The sequence below is a fragment of the Acipenser ruthenus genome, chromosome 1 (genome assembly GCF_902713425.1).
Source record: "Acipenser ruthenus chromosome 1, fAciRut3.2 maternal haplotype, whole genome shotgun sequence".
NCBI classification, from domain to species: Eukaryota; Metazoa; Chordata; class Actinopteri; order Acipenseriformes; family Acipenseridae; genus Acipenser; species Acipenser ruthenus.
This window is the reverse complement of record NC_081189.1, coordinates 6,983,170-6,996,838: the sequence shown is the minus strand read 5'-3', so window position 1 is coordinate 6,996,838 and position 13,669 is coordinate 6,983,170. Positions and strand designations below refer to the sequence as shown.

At 39.2% G+C, this 13,669-nt stretch overlaps 1 protein-coding gene across 4 annotated transcripts in view; it reads left to right on the top strand.

The window, feature by feature from the left end:
* LOC131697518 (superkiller complex protein 3-like) overlaps positions 1–13,669 on the top strand; it is a 53,845-nt gene that overhangs the window by 16,972 nt on the left and 23,204 nt on the right. For all 4 annotated transcript variants that reach the window (XM_058986873.1, XM_058986996.1, XM_058986924.1 and 1 more), the window contains 14 exons: positions 242–350; positions 1,563–1,703; positions 2,234–2,335; positions 2,814–2,935; positions 3,714–3,800; positions 4,038–4,141; positions 4,394–4,520; positions 5,611–5,790; positions 7,379–7,503; positions 8,080–8,333; positions 9,197–9,299; positions 9,425–9,607; positions 12,242–12,386; positions 12,940–13,018. In XM_058986873.1, the coding sequence (XP_058842856.1) occupies positions 242–350; positions 1,563–1,703; positions 2,234–2,335; positions 2,814–2,935; positions 3,714–3,800; positions 4,038–4,141; positions 4,394–4,520; positions 5,611–5,790; positions 7,379–7,503; positions 8,080–8,333; positions 9,197–9,299; positions 9,425–9,607; positions 12,242–12,386; positions 12,940–13,018 (1,861 nt within the window). The remainder of the gene's footprint in view (positions 1–241; positions 351–1,562; positions 1,704–2,233; positions 2,336–2,813; positions 2,936–3,713; positions 3,801–4,037; positions 4,142–4,393; positions 4,521–5,610; positions 5,791–7,378; positions 7,504–8,079; positions 8,334–9,196; positions 9,300–9,424; positions 9,608–12,241; positions 12,387–12,939; positions 13,019–13,669) is intronic.

The following is a 13,669-nucleotide window of genomic DNA, read 5'->3' as shown; positions in this document are numbered from 1 at the left end:
TGCAGTACAGTAGTTACATACCCGAACAGCTGATCATTTTTTTTTTTAAATAAACATGGAAGATCTTGGGAGGCAGCTAGAGGAATGTTCCATAAAGACTTGGTGTAAATGATGAGCAAAGAGTGTCATTGATGGTAATGGCACCAAGCTTTAAGTTACATTTAAGATCTTCCACAGATGGGTTTGGATTGCACGTGCTTGGGGAGTGTCGCGTGCCTTACCATTTCCTTTGTTCAACTAGCTGCCACATGAAGAGGTGAAGATGAAAGATGCTTGTGAATCAATGCTGTCTTTGTATCCTGCTTTAACGTTTCCTCTAGAGGTCCTCTGTATGCACTTTATACAGACAGGTAGGTGTTTTAATAAAAGACGGCTTCATTTTTCCAGTATTGAGGCAGGTTGTCCTGACTATTTCACCAATAAATGGCCCCACTTTATCCAACCTTTCTCAGGGTTCTAACAGGCAAAATGTTGGCATCAAAGAAGCACCTTTTGTTTACCTTGACGGGTCCCACAGTCCCATGTATCCAATATTTTATGTTTCTGAAAGTAGCAGGGATTATAAAACTAACACTCGTGCGTGTGTTTGTGTATCTATCTATCTATCTGTCTATCTCTATCTATTTATCTATCTATATCTATCTATGCATGCAACTACGATTTTGTTTGTGCTATTTTTATCATTTTTCTTCTAATAATTGTAGTAATACTTCATCAGTAGGGCTCAGTAGAAGAAGCAGGAAAGCATGTTCAATGGCAGAGGGTTTCAATGCAGTAGATCATAAGCTAGAGATCTTTCTACAACTTGACATACACTAAGTGATACTGCAAATCATTTGTTTAGAAAGCGCTGTTCATCAGTATCTTGGCAACTAAGATGAGTTACTGTTTGAACAGTATTATGAAACAGCTGCAAAGACATTCATTTATTTGGTATACATCTGCAGTTAGTCATACTTTCATATACAAAATAGCTGGTTCTGTAGAATTGCTGTCCAATTTGTAAGCCAAGTGAAATTCATGTTCTCTCTTCCCCTGTGCCATCAGGAGCCAATTAGTGTACATTGATCAAATGCACAAAATTCAGGGATATGTGGCCTTTTTATGTGGATGGGGGGGGACGAAGGTCCTTTACCATTGTTATTACTGTGTCACAACTGCCATGACACCTTTGTTTTTATTAGTCTATATATGCATACTGTTCAGGTTTAATTTACATTATGATAAATAAATCTATAGTTAATCATTGGTTACCAGTACTAACACGTATATTATCCAAACTGGCCTTATGTGCAATGCTCTTACTCCTGTTGTCATAGAGAAAATGCATGCTTGTGCTTTATTACCTATTAGCACCAGCACTATTTTTCACTGCCCCCTATTTATTCTGTAGAAGGTGTATTTTTGTAGTTTTAATGGAATATTCAGATATTTCAATGACAACAAAGTGGCCAGTGATAATCCTGCTAATGCTATTAAAAAAGGCGTTTGAAACCTTGTTCAGTACAGTAAAACTGAAAGGGTACCAAATGTAAATTGAACAAAATATTCAATTTGGTCAGGCTGCTGCAGTGGAGAAGCCGTCCAGTATTTCTCAAAGCTGCTGGAGATGGACTCTGTGAGCGGGCCGGGCCACATCGGACTGGGGATCAAAGCCTTTCAGGACAAGAAATACCAAGAGGCTGCGGACAACCTTACTCAGGGTAATTAGCTGGAGCCGATGGTTCTGAAGAAATGTGGGGTTTGAATAATGTCTAGCTTTCATCATGTCTCATGGGGAAAATATAGGATTATACATAAATATCCAATTTGATTTATGAGCCATCCAAATAACATGATAATAAGCAGGCTTTCAAACACAGACAGATGAGCAGTGTGAGGGTCTAAAACCAACAGCATTGTATAATTATTATTATTATTATTTATTTATTAGCAGACGCCCTTATCCAGGGCGACTTACAGTCGTAAACAAAAATACATTTCAAGAATCACAGTACAAGTAATAATACAATTAGGAGCAAGATAAAATACAATGACTTTGGTTCTAGCAAGTACAAGTATGAAAAAATACGATTCAATAACGGAGCAGATAACAGCGTCAGTGATTGTTACATCAGGATATAATTAAATACAATCTGCCATCTCAGATAGGCACTGACTAAAAGTTAAGCTAGTTCTGTCTGTGTGTTACCCATGAAAAAGCTTGTACATGTTTCTTGTTCTTTTTTACCAGGACTTAAGCAAACAGGTTCCAGTATACAAGCCTGGTATCACTTGGCACAGACACAGCTGAAAATGCACAGCTATGAAGAGTGCATTGTTTCGTGTAAGAAAGGTAATGTATCTATTTTTACCAATTAATCTGTCCATTTTTCTGTAAAGCAATGGAGTAAAATATACTCTGCACATAGAACTAAACAAGAAGCTTGTTGTTATGTTAGAGTTGATCTCAATAGGCTTTAGACTTTGAGATTTCAGTGTTAGTTTAGATCCAAATCCAGAGTTTTTAAGGTAGACAACTTGGTTGAACTTAAAAGTTTTAGTTCTGACAGTATCTACTAGCCAGTTGATGCTGTATAAAGCTGAACTGTATTAAACACAAAGGCTGCAGGTTTATTTATTTTGAGTATTCACTTTGATCACTATGTCTAAAGCCTTTGATGGGTCCTGAAGCTGCTGGTTCATTTAGGTCTTCACACATTTGAGATAATCAAGTTTTGGGGAGGGTCTTGCAATGTGATCCTATTGGTATAAACTAAATATTCCTAAGAATTCCTATTCATGAAGCTGAAGCTCTGTTTTTTTCCCCACAGCTCTGAAACTCAGTGAAGGAGAGGTCCAGTGGACAAAACTGCTTCTCAGATTGAAAACCAAAGCGTTAGTGGGAAGCAGTGGAGCCAGTTGTGCCGAGGAGGCAATGGACACCCTTGACCAGGTAGAGTTTAGGATTCCCACGTGTCCTGGAAATCCATAACCTCTGAAATATGAAGCTGGTACGAGTCTTGGACATTATACCTGACTATATCATTAACTGTTGTGGCATTCCATTCCAAAGACAAGGCCAGTTATCTAGGTCAGTATTCATTTATTTCGGAAAAGTGTCTCCAGTCTGGCATTTGCTTTGGATACCAGTAGATTATTTAAAATATTATAAATAGAACATAAGCAAGTTGATTCAAATGAATTTTTTATTTTTTTTAAACTGCCCCTGACCATTTTGTGGTTGTTCTTTGTCCTTTATTACAGTTGTTCAAATATATGTTTATTTGGTTTTAGTTTTAGTTGCCTGCCATGGACATATACAACATATGGATCCATCACCCCAGAGTGTCTTTATAGAAATGTGAGCCAGAGGCATAAAATGATCTGCTGCTGTGACTCAAGTTTCCTTTTTGCTGGCAGTGCATAGCGGTGCACTTGATGGTGTTGATGCTTAGTAATATAAATACCCCTGAGAGTGAGACAAGGTGAAAGCAGTGAGGTTGTTGGTTCTCTACCAGCATCAATGTACGGAAGGGTCAATAGTGGACAAACTTGATCCAAAGTAGAACCAAACAATTATGCCAGATCTAAGGATATGATTTTGTGTCACTGCATAGACTCGCTGTATCCTTTGCTTAGAAGACAGGTATCTATTGTTATTCCAAATAACTGTTTTATTTAGTATCGTATGCGCTTTTTACATGGTCTTTTCCTGTTTCAATGTTTTCCAGCTGTCGGACACAGATGATGACCCTGAGCTGCTTGCTTTAAAGGGCAGTGTTTATTTACAGAGGGGGCTGATTGACCAAGCACTCCAGGTAAGTTATTCGTGTCTATCACATTTGTGTAGAATGCATAGCAGCATGGCTTATGGAACATCATTAGACCACCTTGGATTCTGATCTCCAGTTGAGCCTCCACAGAACACCAGGGCTATGTCCCTAATTAACACTCCACTGCCATATACCAAAGTGGCTTAATGAGAGAACTACTCGTAATTGCTTATCACCACTATGATACGTGAATGCACTAACGTATAATGATCTACATTGCAGGTGGCCACTGATCTTCTGTCTTCCCACCCAAATCAGCCAGAGGCACACGCTCTCAGGGGCCATATTCACATCACCCAGGAAGACTATGTCCGGGCAGAACAGAGGTAGGGAAGCGTGATTTGGTCTCCCAATCCCCAGACTATTAGAGGGCATGTTCTCTGAACCACTGGGACAGAGCTCAGCCACCTTGCATGCTTTCATCTCCGCCTGGGTTTGCCATCATTTTCCTGAAAGTGGTAACACTTGACTTGGAATTACCCAGTAGTGTTTAACCCAGGAGTGTGAAAACCCACAAAGATAGACAATTAAAATAAATCAAAACACATTTAAAAGTTTAGTCATTATTGTCTCTGAAGTTTCCAGAAAGCAATTGAAGCAAATCCTACCTCGGGGGAGTATTACTACTGCCTCGGACTGGTTTACTGGCACATGGGAGAAGAGACCAGGAGAGACAAGACCAAAGCGCATACCCATCTACTCAAGGTGAGACTGTGTAACTGACTGCTCCAGAGAGAGGTGTTTGCAGGGCTCGCCAGTGAAGTAAACTGTTATGCTAGGTTTCCTCTGAGTTTACTGCCACGTAATTGTCAAAATAATCACTATTTAAACTAGTGCATTGATTTCCTGGATTCGTTTTATACAGTCTGTTACTTGTGGTAACCACTGCTGACAGATTGTAATGTACGTTTCACCAGTGCTGGTGTATCCTGTGTTTAGCATAATTGTACATAAACAACATGATTGCTTTTATTGGACTAAGATTTACACACTTAAAGGTTCTTCTAAAGAGAAACTTGGTATGGGTGTGAAAAGAGTTATCCTAAATAAAGAGTTCTTGTTTAGATTAATTTTGTTTCATTTTCTGTTTCGGTTATCACATCCCTGTGGTACATCAGTTACCATTAACATTATTATTATTATATATTTCTTATTATATATTTCTTATTATTATATATTTCTTAGCAGACGCCCTTATCCAGGGCGACTTACAATTGTTACAAGATATCACATTATACATTATTTCACATTATACAGATATCACATTATTTTACATACAATTACCCATTTATACAGTTGGGTCTTTACTGGAGCAATCTAGGTAAAGTACCTTGCTCAAGGGTACAACAGCAGTGTCCCCCACTGGGGATTGAACCCACAACCCTCCGGTCCAGAGTCCAGAGCCCTAACCACTACTCCACACTGCTGCCCTACCACCAAGACATACCACTCTTGTTCTACTTAGTATTTCTTACGGATGCTTTTCTTACATCTGCTAGAGAGAGTGTTATTTTGGGACAGGTTGATAGTGGCACTCTGGTGATCCAGTGTACTCGGAGGTTCTTTAAACATGGGTTTCAGAAGTCTCTAGGACGTGATGACTGAAACAGAAAAGGGTGAATATAAACAACAGGAAGAATGACTTAGTTAATTAGATAGATCATTCTGATATTCCCGTACCTTCGTTCCTGTTTGGTTCACTTTGTTTTATTGTCTAATCGTAAATACTGACTTTTTAAAAAATCCTTGTTAGCATTAAAATAAAAAACAGAACACTGGTCCTTTTGTTTTTCAGGCAGCCAAGCTGGATGCGTACCTAGGGGCAGTGTTCCGCTACCTGGGTCACTACTATAGAGACATTGTCCAGGACAAGGGCCGAGCCCGAGGCTGCTACAAGAAAGCCTTTGACCTGGACAGGAATGATGCAGAGTCTGGAGCCGCGGCCGTAGATCTCAGCATGGAACTGGGAGACATGGTAATTATACCTGCAGTCCGGCTCTAAGGGAGTGAGGCGTTTACTTCAGAAAATACCAGGAACAGTATGGCTTACCTGCAGCCGGCTCTACGAGAGTGAGGGGTTTACTTCAGAAAATTATTATTATTATTATTATTTATTTTCTTAGCCGACGCCCTTATCCAGGGCGACTTACAGTTGTTACAAGATATCACATTATTTTTACATACAATTACCCATTTATACAGTTGGTTTTTTTTTACTGGAGCAATCTAGGTAAAGTACCTTGCTCAAGGGTACAGCAGCAGTGTCTCCCACCTGGGATTGAACCCACGACCCTCCGGTCAAGAATCCAGAGCCCTAACCACTACTCCACACTGCTAAAATACCAGGAACAGTAAAGCTTACCTGCAGCCGGCTCTACGAGAGTGTGGGGTTTACTTCAGAAAATACCAGGAACAGTAAAGCTTACCTGCAGTCTGGCTCTATGAGAGTGAGGGGTTTACTTCTGAAAATACCAGGAACAGTAAAGCTTACCTGCAGTCTGGCTCTACGAGAGTGAGGGGTTTACTTCAGAAAATACCAGGAACAATAAGGCTGCCATGTTTTAGTTTTTTTTTGTAAACTAAACAGTAATGTTTAAATGAGGAACTGGGCCTTCTCAAGAAAAAAATAAATGTACTACTAAACAATAGATAATACATTCTTCTATGGATAAAAGTACAGAGCATCAGGGAAAACACATGGCTAATTTGCTGTTGAAAAATGGACCGACATTTCACCTAGGTCGTATGCTATTGAAACACAATACAAAAACAATTTAGAGATACAACATAATAGCAAGACAAAAACAATAATATTACAACAAGATACAATAAACGATTAAAACTAAAATATCAAATAAAGAATATACCTCAATTGAATGAAAGTTATCCTAGGGGGAAATGCCATAATATGCACTTGATGTTACTCAAACTGTTCCTCTTTATCGGCAGCAGTATCCCATGATTCCATTGTATTAGCAGTGGCTAAGTGTAGCCGAGTCGTAGATCTTTCCAAAAGAATGAAAAATTGAAAGAGCATGACACGGGCGTGGTCCGAGATTAATATATTTTGGATCTCTGTGGACTTCACAAACCACAAAATATTACAGGATACTTATGCAATTACCTTGTAATGATGTTTATTTTAAAAACGAGCAACATCACTTGAAACCAAATGAGCTTCCTGCAAAAATGCAATGCCAACCTTCTTTCTTAAAAGATAATCTGAGCACTGTGCTCTTTTTGCAGGATGATTGGCCCCTTGCAAATTTCAGGAATTAATGACAACACTACCCAAGGTCAAAAATAGAGATAAAGATCAGGGAGAATGAACAAGTAAAAGACGTAGCACTCAGAGCATGAAAATATGACATGGAGAAAGATCCCCGACTTGGCACTCCTCATATAGCAATATCCTATAGGACAGCAGCATAGTAAGAGTTTATAAAGGATCTTGTAACAGTACGTGGTGCAGAGGAGGTGGCAACAAACAGGCCAGAAAGGGTTAATAAATATGGTGCATGACAATTATACTGATTCTTGCATTGTGGTTCTTTCTTTCGAAGGAGTCTGCCCTGGCTATCCTGAGAACAGTGACGGAGCAGGCAAGTGCAGGGACAGCAAAGTGGGCTTGGCTGAGGCGGGGTCTGTACAACCTGAAGATGAACCAGCATTCCCAGGCAATCGCTGAGTAAGAGAGCTCCCATAGTCCTACCTGGTGTTACACTGGAATCTGACTGCTTGGTGTCCATTTAGTAAGAGAGCTCCCACAGTCCTACCTGGTGTTACACTGGAATCTGACTGCTTGGTGTCCATTTAGTAAGAGAGCTCCCATAGTCCTACCTGGTGTTACACTGGAATCTGACTGCTTGGTGTCCATTTAGTAAGAGAGCTCCCATAGTCCTACCTGGTGTTACACTGGAATCTGACTGCTTGGTGTCCATTTAGTAAGAGAGCTCCCATAGTCCTACCTGGTGTTACACTGGAATCTGACTGCTTGGTGTCCATTTAGTAAGAGAGCTCCCATAGTCCTACCCGGTGTTACACTGGAATCTGACTGCTTGGTGTCCATTTAGTGAAATAATACACTAAGTAACAATACAAAAAATAAAAATCTGCACACATTTTGCACTATTCCGAGAGGGAGGTGAGTTTTAAACTGGCTTAGTATTTTTCTACACGATCCCTGTGGAAGATTGGTTATTTCCTCCACCTGTTCCCATGTTATGAAAACTCCTACCTCTTCCAACGTCTCTATTTCTTCCAGTTTGCAAGCTGCTCTGAGGGCTGACCCAAAGGATTCGATCTGCTGGGAGTGTCTGGGAGAGGCCTACCTGAATAGAAGAGGGTTCACCGCAGCTCTGAAGGCTTTCACCAAAGCAAACGAACTGAATCCAGAATCCATTTACAGCATCTTCCAGATAGCAGCCATCAAGCAAATCCTGGGCAAATACAAAGAGGCTGTCACTGAGTACATGCAGACTATCCAGAAGAGAGATGACTATGTCCCTGCACTAAAAGGTAGGGAACACAATTAAGAGATTGCAACAAACAGTGAGTTTGTTAAAGATTTGCAATGGCCAATATCTAATAAACTCACTGTTTCGGGGGAAGGAATTACTGGTGCACACCCCTTGTGGTCATTTTTATTCTGGCCAAGTAGAAATATCACCTTGTTCAGTCTTGCTTATACAGACCCAAAAGTAAAACATGCCGGTGACTTAATTAGACATAGATATATAGGCAGAAACAGTAATACATGATTAATGATGTTGATTTTAAGGCTAGAGCATCATTAATAGAGATTTAATCAATAATTGCCACCAAGCTCTGAAAATAACCTGCACATCAGAAACAGAGTATATTTATTAATCTGGTGGTGTCTGCTAGCAAGGCTTTCGTTACTTACTTTAATGAGCAACTCTGAAGGTAAGCTGTTTACTAGTTTTGTAATAATGATTTTTCAATAGTGAAACTTGTAAATGTGAAGATCTTGATGAATCTGTTCCATACTACGGTGCCAGAAAGGCAAGTACCTAAATGTCACCTAGAGTTTAATCTCTGTAGCTAAAATATGATTGTACAGTAAGTAGAGTAGTTTCTCTAAACCCAATTTCTTAAAATGTCTTTACATTGCAACAACACATGTTGCGGTATACATTTACATAAGAGTAAGTTCCAGTTAAGGTGACCTTTCCTCATACTATCTTAGATCTCATTATATTCCTCCTCTGGGTCTGTTACTAGGCATATCTAAAGTACTCTCGAATATTTTCTTTGATGGAAGGAAAATTAAATTGCAATTCTTCCATTACCACGGAAACTTACAAGTGGTGCACTTACAATTTCTTAACGCATCTTTTTTTAATTTAAATTTTTTGCAGGTCTAGGCGAGTGCTATCTTTCCATGGCCCGAAGAGCACTTAAAGATTATCTGGATGGAAGAGCTGTGGACTATCTGGAACAAGCCATCGAGTCCCTTTTCAGGTAAGTGGTCTTGTGGAGCGCAAGTTGAAGGAGACTCTATTTAGATGTCTCCTGCAGCTTGAGCACTACAGTCTTAGGCTCTTAGTCATGAGCTCTGTTAAGGGTTCTTGTGTGTTTTGTTACAGAGCAGTCCAGCACCGTCCAGACCTGTCCTGTCTGTGGAAGCTGCTTGGTGACGCCTGCACCACAGTACACACCGTATCCCCCTCCAGAGGAAATGTCACCGTTTGGGGCCCTCTTAGTCAGCGGAACCCAACCAGCCAAAAACAGACCTTGAACAAGTTTGAAGTCCTGAGTCTAGGAGGACGGTGAGCTCAAAACTAAAAGTTTTGTTATCAGGACCCTGTGTGTAGTAATGTTTTTATTTAATTATTTTGTTAAGTACAGAACAGTAAGGGTAACAGCCGTATACAGTACAAACCTTCTTTTTTTTCTTCTAGCTGTGTACATTTATCTTTTCACATGGTGACTGACATTGTAGCATAAGAACGTTGTTGGTATGGCTAATGCATTTTATTTATTTCAAATCAGCCCACACTAAGTTCTGGTAAGTGAGGGGTAGATTCTATAAAATAGGACCAGTACTGTTATGACAGGCTTTAGCAGAGGTGTTGTAATTGTTGGGGTGGGGTTCCCAAGTTGAAAGGTTGAGAACAAATCCAAACCTAATTGCTCTCAGTGTCCCTTTTGGACAGTTTTCTGCTGAAGCTAATTTTCATTGTTATTTGGCCACCATTTGAACTTCATATTTTCAATGACGGCATTTACATGGACAAGTCATGACAGTTTTCCTCACAATGTTTTTGCCATAGCTGTTCTGATTTAGGAAAAAAAGTCACCCGTACCAATGCAGATTACTCAATTCATAGTAATTTAGGGGAGGGGATATTTAAATGTCCGTGTCTGCCTAGTAATTAGGAAAAGAACAACTCTGAATATCGTGAGGAGAGCTTCATGAGTTGCCATGAAGATTAAAAAAAATTAACAAGAGAAAATAATTAACTTGTTGTCGCGCACATTCCGAATTATCACGCATTACTTGTGTCTTGTTACCTTTCCAGCACACACACAGACACACACAAACACATAAAAATATATAAAATAAAACTTCTACCAAGTACAAGTTTTACTACTTAAAAGATATTTATGCGTAACATCTAAATGTTTTATTTATTTAAAGTAGTGGAATGTGGAAAATGTGGGAACACGGGGGGGTTACACTACAATAAAAACGGTATGATCCTTAGGTCTATATGAATATATGTAAAAATACATACGAGGTTCCTGAGCAGCTTTATGCACTGGCAGTTCTATAGGCAGAGTGCCAGGCTGAGCTTCCTGTACACCTGTTGCTAATTTTCCTGTACACATCTGCCAGTCCCTATACCCTGCCTCTGCTCCGAGAAGCCAGAGACTGCTGGTCTGCAGCTGCGGTAAAAGTGTCAGGCGCAGAATCCGCTTAACACACACACACATTTATAATGAAACGTGGATGCCTTGTAATATTATAAACATTCAAACAAAAGTCTTAATTTAAAGTGATACATTACATTTATGTTTGTTAACTATATCCATTACTTATTGCACATACGCCAATTGATGCTAACAATTCATTCCAATTCTGTGCGGTGTAAGAAGAGGTGGAGCTCTGTTGTTCCTGGGACATCTTAAAACAGTTATAGAAATACTACTACTACTACTACTACTACTACTACTACTACTACTAATATGAAGCTAAAAGTTTGCTTAGTTGTGCTAAACAACATGCATTTATACAAACATTAATAATAGGCTATATGAGAGGTTTACATTTGCAGCGTCTTTTCCGTTCTTTATTGTCTGTGTGTGTGTGTGGTTTGGTACGGCTTTGCTGAGGAATAACGTGAGACTCCGCCAGTTAAACAGGATCTTGACTGCTGAAATCTTATGAGACACAAGCATGATTCCTGTTCCGGTTTACATGGGTTTTTACAGCTATTTGTGTTGTGAGAAAGCGATTGACCCTGCCCTTAAAGTCACGCTAACCAAAGGATGTTCTTTTGCTGTTTCACGATGTATTCGCATGACAAAGTCACACAGTAATGACTGTAGAGTTGATTTTCACGTGCATGTAAACCCAGCCACTGTTATTGAAGATTACCAGTGTTGTCAAGTAAATATTAATTGTTTCACTGCAACGTTTACTTGACCTTTGGCCATATGAATGATATGGGCCGCACACTGTACTGTCTTTACAGTTGGTACGTAGCTGTTTTCTCTGATTTCTTCACTGGAATTCCATTTGTCTAGCACAAATTAACCATTTTACTACCACATTATTGACAGCTGACAGTACTGGTTTATGTTTATTTTGCATTTGTTTAATAAATGAAAGCAGGAAAGGAAATTGAGCAAATTCAGTACTGGACTGGTCAATTCTGACTGGTATTTCAAGAGTAAGCAAGTCTGCTTTCGGAGGAAGAAATACAGACATGTTCTTCTAAAGGACAGATTTATGTGCAATTTCAAATAAATTGACAGGATGATTTTTTTATGAAGAGGTGGCCTCTAGTCATCTTCATTCCGCTTGGTCTAATTGTGGTCTGCAGATCCCCACTTATTAAAACAGAGCAAAGCTGTTATTAGTGTGTAGGGCTGCAAGGTACAGACAGGAAGGCACTGATTTGACATTTACAGTACAAAGTGTTCTGGAGAGAAGGTTGGGGGTGAAAGTGCAGCAAAGCGTACTCTCCAAATTGACAAACCCCCAGAGTCAACATTTTTATGATGTTTTTATGATGATGTTTGACAGGCAACCAAGCACCTATTGTCTGGCCTATCAATCAACTAAGTGTAGATTTTACAGTTTCCTGTTGGGACTGTTAAGAGTCCTCCTTTGCTGTTTTTTTGTTTTAGTTAATTATTAATTAATAATTGTATTTATTAATTTATTAATTTAACAGGTGCTATGGCCGAGCTCTGAAACTTATGCCAGAATCTGCTAATCTCTGGTGTGACCTTGGAATAAACTATTACCGTCAGGCACAGCATCTCATGTCAGAAGGGAAGGAGAACGAAACCCCTGAGCTACTGGAGAAATCTTTACAGGTGAACTGTGAAGCACTTCCTGATTGCACCTGTCCTTTTTACATTATTCACACCTGCTAAATCATGCACGGTCAACACATGCTGAGAAAGTGATTTCTACCAGCTATCGAGAATCAGAATCTGGGAAGGCGCGTCTGTCTGTTTTTGCGTATGTACTTATGTTACGTGTACTGTACGTATGTATTTGTACTATCTACAGAACGGCTTATGCAATTGTGTTAAAATGTAGTTCGACATTGTTTCCACAAGCTGTTGAGAGCATCAGAATCAGGGGGTATGTGAAGAAACCTGTCTGAATCTATGTCCTACTCTCACATTTCAACATGTATGTACTGTACAGAGGAAGTACTTCATATTTATTGACTTGTTCTCTAATTCTGTAATTACAGTCATGTGTTCCTGTGCTCCCCATTTCACTGATTTCTTGTGCTTTTTATTCCCCACTTCTTACAGTAGCTTTTAGTTCCTGTATCTGCAAATCAATGCAAAATGTTTTGTGGAAATTTTAAATCACCAACACCTGTTTATTTATTTTTATTTTATTGCTCCATAGTGTCTCAGAAAAGCAGTGATGCTGGACAGTAGGAATCTTTTGTACTGGAATGTGCTTGGAGTGGTTGCTCTGTGTAAAGGCAAGTATTTCTTTGGGAAAAGTATGTTTGCTTGAAAGTCAATGGGTGTCACTTAAAAATTGTCAAAGTGCTGCATAAATCTGTAGTGCATTTTTGGGGGTTATTGTTTCGGTTTAGATGCTGCATTTGGTTTAAAGAATGCCAAACAAGATTTTAAAAAGTCCTCTTTTTAGCATTAAAGAATGACCACAGGAGCCCCTTTTAAAATACAAAGCTAATGATCAGGTAGCTAGCCCTTAATGTGTGGCAAGACTGGAGTTAAACTGAACCTACAGCACAGGCAGTGATGTAAAAGCAACCTTTATTTATATAGCATTGGATTCATAGTATCTGCAGGTACAAAACTGAAGTATTAAAATACAAGTAAATTGATCTTCAATATAAAAAAAACATGGAATATGGCTTCTGCTGATGATCAATGAATTATAGTTCTGAAAGACAAGGTGACGGATGAATGCCTTGAAACTCTCTTAGCTGCCACACAGAACATGTGCAAAAAGACTTGCATTGTTGATTGTACGTGAATGTCATGGAATACAGAATCTTTGAAAGTAGATACTTGAGTATGGAGTAAATAAAAAACATGTTTCTGTTGTCATGAACTAGGTGTTCTAGTGATGCTGAGGTTCACAGTAATGACTGAAAGAATTA